This window comes from Euphorbia lathyris, chromosome 2 (assembly GCF_963576675.1).
Source record: "Euphorbia lathyris chromosome 2, ddEupLath1.1, whole genome shotgun sequence".
Lineage (NCBI taxonomy): Eukaryota > Viridiplantae > Streptophyta > Magnoliopsida > Malpighiales > Euphorbiaceae > Euphorbia > Euphorbia lathyris.
This window is the reverse complement of record NC_088911.1, coordinates 63,016,409-63,032,364: the sequence shown is the minus strand read 5'-3', so window position 1 is coordinate 63,032,364 and position 15,956 is coordinate 63,016,409. Positions and strand designations below refer to the sequence as shown.

At 35.4% G+C, this 15,956-nt stretch overlaps 1 protein-coding gene across 12 annotated transcripts; it reads right to left on the bottom strand.

Moving 5' to 3' along the window:
* Window positions 1-1,346: 1,346 nt before the first annotated feature.
* LOC136218454 (uncharacterized) lies at window positions 1,347-7,523 on the bottom strand. Of its 12 annotated transcripts, none has more exons than XM_066005321.1 (9): window positions 7,300-7,523; window positions 7,113-7,213; window positions 6,945-7,025; window positions 6,730-6,833; window positions 6,518-6,651; window positions 3,802-3,865; window positions 3,608-3,674; window positions 1,938-2,572; window positions 1,347-1,848 (listed from the first exon to the last, which is right to left on the bottom strand). In XM_066005321.1, the coding sequence occupies exons 8-9, from the start codon at window positions 2,570-2,572 to the stop codon at window positions 1,776-1,778; spliced, it is 708 nt and encodes a 235-aa protein (XP_065861393.1). In that variant the 5' UTR covers window positions 3,608-3,674; window positions 3,802-3,865; window positions 6,518-6,651; window positions 6,730-6,833; window positions 6,945-7,025; window positions 7,113-7,213; window positions 7,300-7,523; the 3' UTR covers window positions 1,347-1,775. The 12 variants fall into 12 exon arrangements, with proteins under 12 accessions (XP_065861393.1, XP_065861396.1, XP_065861390.1 ...); XM_066005324.1 differs by having other exon boundaries at window positions 3,608-3,656; XM_066005318.1 differs by having other exon boundaries at window positions 3,553-3,674; window positions 6,518-6,672; window positions 7,300-7,520.
* Window positions 7,524-15,956: the final 8,433 nt, after the last annotated feature.

The window sequence follows — 15,956 nt, the reverse complement described above, 5'->3', positions numbered from 1 at the left end:
ATTTTTTACAAAAATCTTTGAGAAGCATGGTGTAATACATTCTCCTTAAGCCGACTTTCAGGAATGGTTGAAATCAAACATTCATAAATCCAGCATAAAGTATATAGAGATATTAAAATTTACCTGTAAGACCTGCAAAGGAAGCCTGAAAGAACAAAAAGAACAAAATGTGTTAAAGAAAAGAAAAAAGATTGAATGAAAAATAAAGAAACAAAGAAATATATTGTGCAGGAAATGTAAACCCACCACAAAGTGATGAGTAATGGATGGTTTGGAGTATGAGCAGTCCACTAAGGAGTCTGCCCCTATTTATCAAAAGCCAAGAAGGTTTCCCACTCCCAAAAATGAAGGCATGAAGAATGGCACAATTAGCAAGGCAATGTAAATACAAATGCAATGGAGAATGGCACAATTAGCAAGGCAATGTAATTGATATTGGTTAAAACAATTGTGCTGTATTAATTACTGTAATAATATCTAATATTTATGACTTGTGTTAACTGATGGCACAATTAGCAAGAATGTATTTAGGAAGCAGTGTTTATTTTGCCTATTTGCCCTTCTATCCAAACCATTTATTTTTTTATATTTCATTAAATATATTTTATTTGTGAAGTTGCCATACATTGAAAATTTAAGTGGAGGACTTATTGTAAATAGCCATCAAAGCCAGTTTATTCTATTGGGATTGACTAAATGCAAAAGCTTGGCTTGTGTCTTTAAATGCTTCATCCTCTTGAGGTTCATCTTGCCTATTTATAATATATGGCTGGCAGAGTTGTCCTAATTTTTATTATTACGAACTAAGATACAAAAGCTTCTGCTTTAAAATATAAAAACCGTATGTTATAGGAAGCACTAAATTGATCAAGTTGTGTAAAAGTTCTTGTAATTCCAGTAAAAAAACATGGATTAAAGTATCTGTGGACATATGAAAGTAATGCTTAATGGCTAATAACTGGTACTAATCTCAAACAGCAAATATCAAGAGGGAATAGAAAGTAAAATAAACGGGCCTAAATTGAGACTTCACCGATAATCATTCGGTAAAATAAACAGGCTTAAATTGAGACCTCATCGACAATCATTTGGTTAAACAGTTTTAGATCATTTTGAACCAATTCTAAAATCTAAAATCTTTACGGTTTATATTAAATAATCACTGTTCCTAATTTTAGAATAGAATGGAGACTCAATTGATGATTTTTTATCTGTTTAAGGAGCTTATTGGTAATTTTGATAATTTAAAGTGCTAATTTATTTACTTTGAAATTTTAGGGAGGTGATTTTTTATTCGTCTAGGGAGCTAATCGATATGCATACCAAGTAAGATTTGTAAAAAAATATAACCAATCTGCAATGGAGTTTCAAATGACCCCTTTTTTTATATAGTAGGAGAAGATACATCTGAACAGAAGATGACACAGAGTAAACAACATCTTACATAAGAACTGGCACACCTACAACTACACTTGCCAAAAAAAAACCTACTTCAATACACAGAGTAGGAACTATCAACATATGTAGGTGTTGTGTTCCACAAAAGCAGACCTATTTACATAGCTAAGTAACACAGAAGCTGCACGAACCGCCTTACTTCAATACAACATCTGGAATACAAAGCAGGAACTATCAACATATGTAGGTGTTGTGTTCCACAAAAGCAGGCCTATTTACATAGATAAGTAATACAGAAGCTGCACGAACCGCCGTTCAAGGCTGTGATCACCACAGAAAAAGTCAGCTAGATATTCTCCAGGGGGAATACACCTTTTCTAGCAGCCATTTTCTTCAGCCTTTTTTTTTGGTTCAATTCTTTCGGCTGGAATTTGTTCAGGAGCAGAAGTCCTGCAGCAAATGAGGAAACGGAAAATACTGTCATCAGAGAAAGAATGAAAAGACATGTATTACACAAAGGAAAAGAGCAGGCGATATACCCAGGCTCTGAAAAAACATCACTTGCAGTCAAGTTTTTCAAGGCTTTTGAGAAGTCAGCCTTTGCTTGTTTCAAGCTATCTCGTTCTTGCTTGGCTGCACACAAATCAGATTCAGCCTGTGCAAGCCTTGAACTGAGGTCCTCCAGTTGTCCTTCTAGTTCCTTCACCCTGGCCTCTAAAGCTCCATACAAAGGCATGTTCATTCCAGGACTACCATCTATAAAAGGGAGGGATATTAGATCATCACTGCAGGGGAAAAGGGATTCAAAATCTATATCATCACTTTCAGGTGATGGGCGGCCAAGGTTAGCCTTTGGTTGAGTAAGGAGGCTTGTAGATTGTCCAAAAGGGATCTTATAGTTGACATCAATAACAGTGAATTTGTGAACTTTTTTGAGGTGATGCAACAGGGCTAGGGAGGCAAAATGCCCAGCTTCTTTATGGCTGCTAATACTTGTTCCTGTAAAAACATGAACACCATGAACCCCTTGTTCATCCAAGCATGGTATAGAAAGATGGCAGCCATATTCATTTGTCTCGGGATCAAAGAAATCTTGAAAGGTGGGAGGCGGCAAGCTGAGCCGTGATAGGAAGTCAGGTAGGATGTTGGTGAAAGGAACAATCAAGGTGAACATCTGAAGCAAAGTTGAAAAGTGAGCAAACTTTAAGAAAAGAAAGACTAAGTAAAGAAAGTTGCTTAAGGAGGGAAGAAAATATAAAGCTATTCCAAAAGGATAGAGTCAACAGAAAACTAACTATATAAAAACATGCAGAAGTTTAGTAGGGTTGAGAGAAAAAGGAATGCTGACTTAAATGTGCTGGATATGAGGGGGGGTAGTGGCCTTTTATAGAAAGTAGTAAGGAATAAGGAATTAATAATAAATGAATTAAGATGTTGATCTATGGTGAGCACACCAAGCATTAAATGCAGGTCATAATTGGCTTAAACACAAATTTATTGCTTTCTCATTTACCTATACACTTGGAGGTTAATACCCTGACAGAAAACAGTAACATAAGGATGTTGGATAATATATGCCTTAAAGGAAATAAGTCAGAGCATATAAAAATAAATAGCCTCCAAAATACAAGTACTAAATGTAGGGGGCTGGCATCAATTGTAACAGGGCATGCATAGAATATGAAAGATTACACCATATATTAATTGAGATTTGAAAAGATTTTCCTGAAAATGAAAATCTAGACAAAATAAAACTGCAGGCATAGAATCTGAAAGATTACACCATACAATAATTGAGATTTGAAAAGATTTTTCAGAAAATTAAAAATTAAACAAAATAAAAAGAGAGGAGCATAGTTCTATCTACTTGAACTTCTATATTGCAAAATCAACTGCATACATAATATTTTGCTTTTTTATTTAACTATTTAAGTTTTCTTTTACATTCAAAGATAAACATCAAATTCATCTATATAAAAAAAATAACACAAAAGAAAATGCATGAGCAAACCGGACTCATCCTATTCTCATTTCAATTTTACTGATTAGCCTTTAAATTCTGTTAATTTAGCTAAAGGTAATGGCTTTATGCCTGGTCTTTTATGCTATAATGCCATTATTGATTTAATTAGGTGCAAAAACCAATTACATTACCTGAGCTAGTGTACTAATATTGTTCTTTCCTTCTGCGGACAGATCCTCTGCCTACCTCTCTTTACAGGAGAAAGGATGAGTCCGGTTTTGTTTACCTGCAGAATCTGGGAGCAAGGGATTTGCTGGAAACATTATCCAATAAATAAACAATTCAAACAAAAATTAAGAAGTTATTTTAAAAAGATAAAAAATTCAAATTTTATTAACAGATCAATCCATGAAAAGGGAATTAAAACCCAAAGAGCTTACCTAAGAAAAGAAATAGAGGGAGAAAACCTTGATGGAGAGGGGCAAGCAAGGGCAGATTTTCCATCTACGGGATAAAACAGCTGTGTGAGCAAGCAGACAACACCAAAAGTAAAATAGATCTACAAAGTGAAATCCAAAAACTATCTAAAGATCAGTGAAGACTAATTACACAAATTACAAATAATAAAATCACCATATTTAAGTCGGTTATATCATCCACAGGAGGAAAAAAGACTAAGAAATGCCTAAATTGGTACCATTTTCTAAACGTTAATCCCATATTGGTCCTATTTTGTAGGTAATAGCCAATTATTGTCATACAGAGCAATTCCATTTACTTGATAACTCTGAAGCTAAAAAAACAGTCAATTAATTGAAAAGCACATATGAAAGCTGGTAAATTTAGAAAGAACACCCAAAAAAACAAACTCACATATATTAATCTAGGAAAAAAATTTTCAGATCATCAAATACATCCGGACTGACAGATGCAAAGATAACACCCAAAGCGAAAACAAACTCATCAATATTGCACATAGTTAAAGAGAAGGGAAAAGATATAAAGGCAAATCTGAACAGGGGTGAGATGAATGCCTATTGAAAACGCTAGAAGTACTGAAATCGCCATATTTAAGCCGGTTATATCATCCACAGGGGTGAGATGAATGCCTATAGAAAACGCTAGAAGTACTGAAATCGCCATATTTAAGCCGGTTATATCATCCACAGGAGAAAAAAAAGACTAAGAAATGCCTAAATTGGTACCATTTTTTAAATGTTAATCTTATATTGGTTCTATTTTGTAGGTAATAGGCAATTATTGTCATACAGAGCAATTCCATTTACTTGATAACTCTGAAGCTAAAAAAACAGTCAGTTAACTAAAAAGCACATATGAAAGCAGCTAAATTTAGAAAGAACACCCAAAAAAAACAAACTCACATATATTACACAAATTAGAAATAATAAAATCACCATATTTAAGCCGACTATAACGTTAATCCCATATTGGTTCTATTTTGTAGGTTATAGCCAATTATTGTCATACAGAGCAATTCCATTTACTTGATAACTCTGAAGCTAAAAAAACAGTCAATTAATTGAGAAGCACATATGAAAGCTGCTGAAGAACACCCAAAAAAACAAACTCACATGTATTAATCTAGGAAAAACTTTTCCGATCATCCAATACATTCGGACTGACAGATGCAAAGATAATACCCAAAGCAAAAACAAACCCATCAATATTGCACATAGTTAAAGAGAAGGGAAAAGATATAAAGGCAAATCTGGATAGGGGTGAGATGAATGCCTATTGAAAACGCTGGAAGTACTGAAATCACCATATTTAAGCCGGTTATATCATCCACAGGAGAAAAAAAGACTAAGAAATGCCTAAATTGGTACCATTTTTTAAACGTTAGTCCTATATTGGTTCTATTTTGTAGGAAATAGCCAATTATTGTCATACAGAGCAATTCCATTTACTTGAGAACTCTGAAGATAAAAAAAGCAGTCAATTAACTCTGAAGCTAAAAAAGCAGTCAATTAATTGAAAAGCACATATGAAAGCTGGTAAATTTAGAAAGAACACCAAAAAAAACAAACTCACATATATTAATCTAGGAAAAACTTTTCAGATCAGCAAATACACTGACAGATGCAAAGATAACACCCAAAGCGAAAACAAACCCATCAATATTGCACATAGTTAAAGAGAAGGGAAAAGATATAAAGGCAAATCTGAACAGCGGTGAGATGAATGCGTATTGAAAACGCTAAAAGTACTGAAATCGCCATATTTAAGCTGGTTATATCATCCACAGGAGGAAAAAAGACTAAGAAATGCCTAAATTGGTACCATTTTCTAAACGTTAATCCCATATTGGTCCTATTTTGTAGGTAATAGCCAATTATTGTCATACATAGCAATTCCATTGACTTGATAACTCTGAAGCTAAAAAAAGCAGTCAATTAACTGAAAAAGCACATATGAAAGCAGCTAAATTTAGAAAGAACATCCAAAAAAAACAAACTCACATATATTACTCTAGGCAAAAAATTTCAGATCATCCAATAAATCCAGACTGACAGATGCAAAGATAACACCCAAAGCAAAAACAAAAACCCACCAATATTGCACATAGTTGAAGAGAAGTGAAAAGATATAAAGAAAAATTTTAATAGGGGTGAGATGAATGTCTATGGAAGTCGCTGGAAGAACCGCAATCACCATATTTAAGTCGGTTATATCATCCACATGAGAAAAAAAGACAAAGAAATGCCTAAATTGTCACCATTTTTTAAACATTAATCCTATATTAGTTCTATTTTGTAGGTAATAGCCAATCATTGTCATACAGAGCAATGTCATTTACTTGCAGCACGCCGAAACAGCAAAATTTCTGGTTTCAATGAAGAAACGTGCAAAATAAATAAAACAAAAAAATCCTAATCTGCATACTGAAGCCTTGTTGAATTCAATTTTATATTAATTGCAATTCATAGTTGTTTTTTCACTATTAAATTTATCTGTATACAAAAATAACACAAAAGAAAATGCATGAGCAAACCAGACTCATCCTATTCTCATTTCAATTTTAATGCTTAGCCTTTAAACACTGTTAATTTAGCTAAAGGTAATGGCTTTGTGCCTGGTCTTCTATTCTATAATGCCATTATTGATTTAATTAGGTGCAAAAACGAACTACATTACCTGAGCTAGTATAATAATATTGTGCTTTCCTTCTACGGACAGATCCTCTGCCTACCTCTCTTTACAGGAGAAAGGATGAGTCTGGTTTAAAACGGCTATGTGAGCAAGCAGACAACACCAAGAGTGAAATAGATCTACAAAGTGAAATCCAAAAACTATTTAAAGATCAGTGAAAACTAATTACACAAATTAGACATAATAAAGATACAAACCTCAACCATAAGCAGAAGAAGAAGAACGCAAAGGATAGGGCAAGGCATAAATATGGGTACGTGGAAGGAAATGAAACCCAGGAAACGAAGACAGCAGAAGACATCTAAAAACCAAAGCAAATGTAGGTGTTAAGAAGGGAAAATCAAACCTGACGAAGCCATGTAAAGCAAAGCTATGTGAGAAATCAAAAAAAATTAAGAATGGAAAATCAAACCTGACGAAGCCACTTAAGAGAGAAGATGCCCAATCCAGAAAATATGCACATAGACAAACCTTGAAGAATAGCTCTGACCAACTTGAAATAAGAAGAGAAAGTTGCAAATTTAGGATTGAAGAAGACTAAACATTAAAAAAAAAAAAAAAAAAAACTTGGATCACTGACCTTGAATAGATCTGAACCAACTTAAGTGTCACTCTTGAAGATCAATTGACAAAAAATATCAATCGTGGAAGGGTCACACATCAAGTTTCAGAATGTAAATCCTTCAAAAGAAAGTGAAAATTAGGCAAGCATTTGAGACTTTTTCACATTATAAATCGAAAAATTAACAAAGGGAAATCGAGCTTACCACTTCAGAAGATCACATAGAAGCAGAATCTCTCCCACCGCAATAAGGAAACCGGGAAGACTCGACGGAGATAAAAAAAACAAAGAACGCCGCTTAAAGAAGGTTAAAGCCCCTAAAAAACAGGGATAAAAAAAGACGAAAAAAGCTGTAGACGACGGCAGAGGAGAAGAGAGAAAGAATTTTGTGCGGCTGAAGAGAAGAGAAATACCTAGAAACTTCAAAGAACCAAACGGTGCCGTATTCGTGTGCAAGGACTGGAATTGTTGGTGAATGGCAACGGTAATATGGTCAGCCTGAATTTAAGGGTAATGTTGGAACAAATTGGAAAAAAATTTCCAATTTTACCGTTACCAACCCATCACTTTTATATGTATATATAATTTTATAAAAAACGTAGTCAATTATTTTTAAAATTAATTTAATTTGAATTATCATTAAAAAATATATATTAATTTCAAATATACATAATATAAATTTTTTCATAGCATGATATAAATTTATTTAAAAAGTAAATATGTCAATTTATTTATTTATCTAAATTATATAAAAGTTTCATACCCCGTGCATCGCACGGGTTTTCGACTAGTTGGATAATAATAGGAGTACTATAATCTAATTAAAACTCCTAACTTATTTATCCTTTAATTAATTTAATTCATAATCCTAATCTAATTAGGATTGATAAAATCAAAATAATTATTTATGTATTTACCATACATAAAATCGCCCCCCTCTAGTGAATGGGCCTTATTGGGCTCAGTTGGGCTTCCATCAAATAATTAACATCTGTCTCTCTTTTGAGTTCCAAGTCTTATGTGTGACCCATTAGGTTCTTATTGCTTCTAGCCGTATGCAACTATTAAAATTAATTTTCAAAGAATTATATTTAATCTTTGCATAATGGAATGATGTACAGAGTATGTGATTAGCAAGTCAGTAATCATTCCCCTAGAGCTATAAGAAGACAGGTTGATTCTGTCGTTGACCTTTCAGTATTAGTTACGGTATAATTCGATCCTTTATCAACTACATCCTTGAACTGAATCTTATGACTATGGATAATGTCAAGTCACATATAGCGAGACGTTCGTTTTACTTGTACAGGCCGAGTCAACTCAATTAGATAGGTTAAGTGAAATCTGTATTTCAAGTCTTAAGCTATCACCTTGCAAGGATTTAGAGTCGAGTCTTCCACAAGCGATCCATGGACATATCTCCCATTTATCGGGAGTGATAAATGCTCAATCCAATATATAACGATCCCGCAATCACTTCCTGTGATACCCAACGTCTGCTGTTCACACCCCAGAGTCATCTCTGTTAAGGATCGTGTTACACCAGAGTCAAAGCGTCACATTCCGTAATCTAGAATACCAATTAACATTCCTTTGAGTCTGAGGATTATTTACACATATTAATACCAATGAGATGAACAGGTGACAAGGATGAATCTACCCATCCTGTTATCTCAAGTCGGGTCCCCAATCCTAATGAACTACTTTTCATCGGATCCATGTAACTGTCCAGATATCTGTATATATGAAGCTTGTGAGATCAGCTTTCTGTCGGACAGAAGACATTGTTGCATACAAGTCTCAACGGTGATATATCAATCCTAAATATATCACTTGACTTGGGGTGGTTTTAAGTTTATTAGTTTATTATAAAGTTTTGTCTCACTTCATGCTTGTATGAACACTTTATAATCACTTTAAAACAAACTTACGGATTTTCTTTTATTAGACTTTATTCAGTGCTTAAAAGGGATTGCCTTTATATAGTTATAAAACATATATCTCATTAAAACAAATGATATAAAAAACACTTCATTTACATTAAGTTTGTATCCTAGAACAATTGTCTATAGGACACTAAACCCCAACAGTTGATACCTCTCCCACATGGTTCTTTGGCTTGCATAACTCAGCGACAAACTTGACGTTCTTGTGATCATTGGTTTTCCTCAGTTATGATCCTTCCTCCTTTAGATCCAATAGTGTGGCTAGGTATGAGGGGTTGATGACTATCTTGGTTTTGTTAACATGTGTTACCATATAGTCAACATCGTCATTAGCGACAACTAAGTTCATGTAGAACTCAGTTACCAACCTCGGATAGGTCAGTCCAGAGAGAGATAAAAGGGTAGTCCAGCCATTCTTAGATATCCATTCGCAATATGGTTTCTCAGCTTCTACAAAGCTCTTTGAGAACCATCTGGAGGGGATGACGTTTAGGTCCTCAACGTCAGTAAATACAGGAGTGAACTTCCTTTCCTTAGGTACTCTATCCTTATTCTTCTTCTTCTTATTTGAAGTGTTGGAAATTAGACTAAGGTATAGCAGCGGAAATATAAATTTTTTAACCTATTTCCATTAACCCTAGGATCCGTTAATCGTTATTTCATATAAAAAGGGATAAGAAGAATTACCTTTTGATGATCAATCTATCGTTGTTAATGAAGTGCCCACAACTCTTCTCCGAGTTCCCAAGCACAAAATAAAACACAGGAAGATTAAGTTAGAATCAACCGTTGAGTAGCAACCAAAATAGATTGCCTCTAATTAATCAACACAAGATCAAGGATAAAAGAAATAGATGAAATCAATTGATCGGAAGGAAGCCGTGGAAAATCTCATCCTCAAACTGGGGTCGAAATTCTCTCTCTTGCTCTTAGGGATGGATTTTGAAAATCACTTAGGGTTAGCCTTTAGTATGTTGGCCGAAATTCCTATATAGGGGGGTATTTATAATCTCTTGTATCTAATCCCTAGTTAGATAGAATTAGGTTACTGAATAGGAATTCAATTCGGAATAGAATTCCTAATTATTATCTCATTATATATCTAATATATTAAGGATAATAATAATAACCTTATTGGATAATAATAGGAGTATTATAATCTAATTAAAACTCCTAACTTATTTATCTTTTAATTAATTTAATTCATAATCCTAATCTAATGGGATAGTTACACAATACTCACATCTCAATAAATAAATACAAGTTTCTATAATTTGTGAAGGTAATTTTTATTATATCAATTCTCCAATAATTATTTCTTATTATGTCAAATCTTTAAAAAAAAACTGCACATTTCATATCCACTAATAAGTATCCGTTTTTAATTTGACACAGTAATTGTCTATATTGACAAAAAGAAATATAATTGTTTACTCTACATAACTGTAAAATACTTTTCAAACTTGATTTATCTTGTAATTTTCCCTAATCTAATTAGGATTGATTAAAATCAAATTAATCATTCATGTATTATACATGAATTTCGACCCCCCTTATGGTCCATGGGCCTTATTGGGCTCAATTGGGCTTCCAAGTCTTATGTGTGACCCATTAGGTTCCTATTACTTCTGGCCGTATGCAACTATTAAATTAATTTTCAAAGAATTATATTTAATCTTTGCATAACGGAATGATGTACAGAGTATGTGATTAGCAAGTCCGTAATTATTCCCCCAGAGCCATAAGAAGACAGGTTGATTCTGTAACCTATCCGTATTGGTTACAGTATAATTCGATCCTTTATCATCTACATCCTTGAACTGAATCTTATGACTATGGATGATGTCAAGTCACATATAGCGAGACGTTCGTTTTACTTGTGCAGGCCGAGTCAACCCAAATAGATAGGTTAAGTGAAATCTGTATTTCAAGTCTTAAGCTATCACCTTGCAAGGATTTAGAGTCGAGTCTTCCACAAGCGATCCTTTGATGTATCTCCCATTTATCGGGAGTGATAAATGCTCAATCCAATGTATAACTATCCTGAAATTACCTCCTGTGACACCCAACCTTTGTTGTTCACACCCTAGAGTCATCTCTGTTAAGGTCGTGTTACAACAGGATCAAAGTCTCACATTCAGTAATTCAGAATGACCAATTAACATTCCTTTGAGTCTGAGGATTAGTTATACCTATTAATACCAATGAGATGAACAGGTGACAAGGATGAATTTACCCATCCTGTTATCTCAAATCGGATCCCCAATCCTAATGAACTCCCTTTCATTGGATCCACGTAACTGTCCAGATATCTATATATATGAAGCTTGTGAGATCAGCTTTCTGTCGGACAGAAGACATTGTTACATGCAAGTCTCAACAGTGATATGTCAATCCTGGGCATATCACTTGACTTGGGGGTGGTTTTAAGTTTATTAGTTTATCATAAAGTTTAGTCTCACTTCATACTTATATGAACACTTTATGATCACTTTAAACAAACTTACGAATTTCCATTTATTAGACTTTATTTAGTGCTTAAAAGGGATTGCCTTTATATAGTTATAAAACATATATCTCATTAAAACAAATGATATAAAGAACACTTCATTTACATTAAGTTTGTATCCTAGAACAATTGTCTATAGGACACTAAAACCCAACATACTCCCACTTGGACTAAAGCCAATTGTTTCTAAAACTTATCCTAGTAGAAGTTAGATGACGATCATGTACTCTCTGGGTTAAGGGCTTTGTCAACGGATCTGCAACGTTGTCCTCTGTAGGTACTCTTTCTATTCTCACATCTCCTCTAGCCACAATCTCTCTTATGATGTGGTATCGCTTTAGGTAATGCTTGGATGCATTATGAGACCGTGGTTCCTTTGCTTGCGCAATGGCTCCATTGTTATCACAATACAGTGTAATGGGATTTACAATGTCAGGCACCACACCAAGTTCTGTAATGAACTTTCTAATCCAAACCGCTTCCTTTGCTGCTTCCGCAGTTGCGATATACTCTGACTCGGTCGTAGAGAAAGCTACGCTTCCCTGCTTGGAACTCTTCCAATTGACCGCGCCCCCATTCAAGATAAACAGGTATCCTGATTGGGATTTAAAATCATTCTCATCTGTGAGATGACTTGCGTCTGAAAATCCTTCTATTTTCAGATCACCTTCTCCGTACACTAGGAACATATCTTTAGTTCTTCTCAAGTACTTAAGAATGTTCTTGACGGAAATCCAATGCTCGTCTCTCGGATTTCCTTGGTAACGACTCGTTATACATAACGCGAACGCTACGTCAGGTCTAGTGCATAGCATAGCATACATAATCGAACCGATTGCGCTGGCGTACGGGACTACAGCCATGCGTCTTTTGTCATCATCGGTTTTAGGACATTGATGATTGTTTAACTTTACTCCATGTAGTATGGGTAAGTTACCTCATTTCGATTCAAGCATGCTAAACCGATTTAGCACCTTTTCAATGTATGTAGCCTGTGAAAGACCAAGCAGTCTTCTCGATCTATCTCTGTAGATCTTTATACCAAGTATATTAGCTGCTTCACCAAGGTCTTTCATTGAGAAGTTACCAGATAACCATACTTTTACCGACTGTAGTAGAGCAATGTCATTTCCCATTAATAATATATCGTCCACATATAGTATGAGAAATGCTATAGAGCTCTCCCACTTGCTTTCTTGTAAATGCAAGCTTCTTCGCAATTTTGTTCGAAACCAAATTGTTTTATGGTTTCGTCAAAACGCTTATTCCAGCTTCTCAATGCTTGCTTGAGTCCATAAATGGATCTCTGAAGTTTGCAAACTTTGTTTGCATCCTTTGATATGAAACCTTCAGGTTGCATCATATATACATCCTCAAGCAGGTTTCCGTTTAGGAAAGCTGTTTTCACATCCATTTGCCAAATCTCATAATCGTAGTAAGCGGCAATAGCAAGCATGATTCTGTTTTATTTGGACATAGCCACAGGAGAGAAAGTTTCGTCATAATCAATTCCTTGCTTCTGACGATATCCTTTCGCTACTAACCTAGCTTTGTAGGTGCTAACCTTTCCATCCACGTCAGTCTTCTTTTTGAAGATCCACCTGCACCCAATGGGTTTTATCCTTTCGGGTGGATCAACCAAAGTCCACACTTGGTTAGTATATATAGAATCCATTTCAGAATCCATGGCCTCAAGCCATGCTTTAGAATCTGGACTAGTAAGAGCCTCTTCGTAGTTTTCGGGTTCGTCGTCTAACACGGGAACCTCATTATCATCTCCCACTAGAAAACCATATCTAACTGGGAGTTCACGAACTCTTTGTGATCTACGAATAGGTGGCACTAGAGTCTCATCTAATGGGATTACTTCGGGTACCTCAACCGCCTCTGTTGTTTCAGTCGGTGTTTCTTCTTCTTGAACTTCGTCAAGTTCAATCATGCTTCCCTTTTGTGTTTCTTCGAGAAACTCTTTCTCTAAGAAGGTTGCGTGCTTGGATACTATTACTTTCTAATCATCTGGATGATAGAAGTAATATCCCATAGTTTCCTTAGGGTATCCAATGAAGAAACATTTATCAGATTTCGAATCTAGTTTGTCGGACGCAATGCGTTTGACAAATGCTGAACAACCCCATACTCTCATAAATGAAAACACGGGTTTCCTACCAACGAACAATTCATATGGTGTGGAACTAGCGGATTTAGTTGGTACTCGGTTTAGGGCGAAGAGGGCAGTTTCTAAGGCATAGCCCCAGAACGTCTTTGGAAGTAAGGTCATGCTCATCATGGATCGTACCATATCTAGTAGGGTACGGTTTCTCCTCTCGGATACACCATTGTGTTGTGGTGTATAGGGAGGTGTCCATTGTGAGCATATCCCACATTCAGTTAGATAATTCAGAAAATCATCTGAAAGATATTCGCCACCTCGATCTGATCGAAGTGTCTTTATTTTCTTTCCTAATTGATTTTCTACTTCATTCTTGAAGCATTTGAATTTCTCAAAAGCTTCTGATTTGTGCTTCATCAAGTAGATGTAACCATATCGGGTATGGTCATCTATGAAGCTTATGAAGAATCTGAATCCTCCTCTTGCTTGGACTGACATAGGACCGCATACATCTGAATGAATAAGTCCTAGAGTGTCTGATACACGCTCACCTTTATTGCTAAAGGGTGTCTTTGTCATTTTACATTTTAAACATGATTTGCATGTTTCCAATGATTCAGGATCGATTGGATCTATAAGCCCATCTGAATGTAGCTTTAGCATGCATCTCTTGTTTATATGACCTAAACGACAATTCCACAAGTAAGTTGAATTATCTAGCTTATGTCTTTTGGTATCAATTGCGAAAACAGAAATTTTGTCATCTAACACATAAATCCCATTTTGTGATATTCCTGAAAAATAAAAGATCGAATCTTTATAAAAATCGCAATGTTTGTCTTTTATTGAAATATGAAAACCGTCGTCAACAAGACGGCTAATAGAAATAATGTTGCGAGACATTTGTGGAACATACAAACAGTTCCTTAATTCTATTACAAGCCTAGAGGGCAAATTCAAAACATAATCTCCAATTGCGAGGGCGGTAACTCTTGCTCCATTTCCTACTCGCAAGTTTATGCTTCCTTTCTTTAGTTCCTTAGTGTGTTTTAGCTCCTGCATATTTGTACAAATATGAGATCCACATCCGGTATCAAGTACCCAAGATTCAGACTGTGAAACTGTATTTATTTCAATATAAAACATACCAGATGTTGAAGCACCGCCATTTCCCTTCTTGAGGGAGACTAGGTACTTCTTGCAGTTTCTCTTCCAATGCCCGTCTTTACCACAGAAGTGGCACTCTCCTTTGGGCTTCTTCACTTACTTTCCCTTAGTTTTGTTGGGCACGGCTTTCTTACCTTTCTTGGGATATTTAGGATTGGGAGAATTCCCTTTCCTCTTCTTTGATCCCTCTATGACAAGAGCCGGTATGGCTTTGTCTTTCTTCATATTGGGCTCAACTGACTTGAGCATATTTGCAAGCTCTTCAAGAGAGGTTTGCAAGTCATTCATCTGATAGTTCATGATGAACTGTGAATAACGCTCTGGGAGGGATTGAAGAATTAAGTCTATGCTTAATTCGTTATCCATCACAAATCCAATACTAGAAAGTTTGGTAATGTAGCCAATCATCTTGACACAATGTGTCATGACAGATGTGCCCTCTTGCATCCTGCAACGATATAGCAACTTGGATATCTCGTAGCGTTCGCACCTGGTCTGTTTCCCAAACAATTCCTTTAGGTGCATGATGATGGAATAGGCATCCATTTCCTCATGTTACAGTATAATTCGATCCTTTATCAACTACATCCTTGAACTGAATCTTATTTCTATGGATGATGTCAAGTCACATATAGCGAGACGTTCGTTTTACTTGTACAGGCCGAGCCAACTCAAATAGATAGGTTAAGTGAAATCTGTATTTCAAGTCTTAAGCTATCACCTTGCAAGGATTTAGAGTCGAGTCTTCCACAAGCGATCCTTGGATGTATCTCCCATTTATCGGGAGTGATAAATGCTCAATCCAATGTATAACTATCCTGAAACTACCTCTTGTGACACCCAACCTTTGCTGTTCACACCCTAGAGTCATCTCTGTTAAGGATCATGTTACAACAGGATCAAAGTCTCACATTCAGTAATTCAGAATGACCAATTAACATTCCTTTGAGTCTGAGGATTAGTTATACCTATTAATACCAATGAGATGAACAGGTGACAAGGATGAATCTACCCATCCTGTTATCTCAAATCGGATCCCCAATCCTAATGAACTCCCTTTCATTGGATCCACGTAACTATCCATATATATATATATATGAAGCTTGTGAGATCAGCTTTCTGTCGGACAG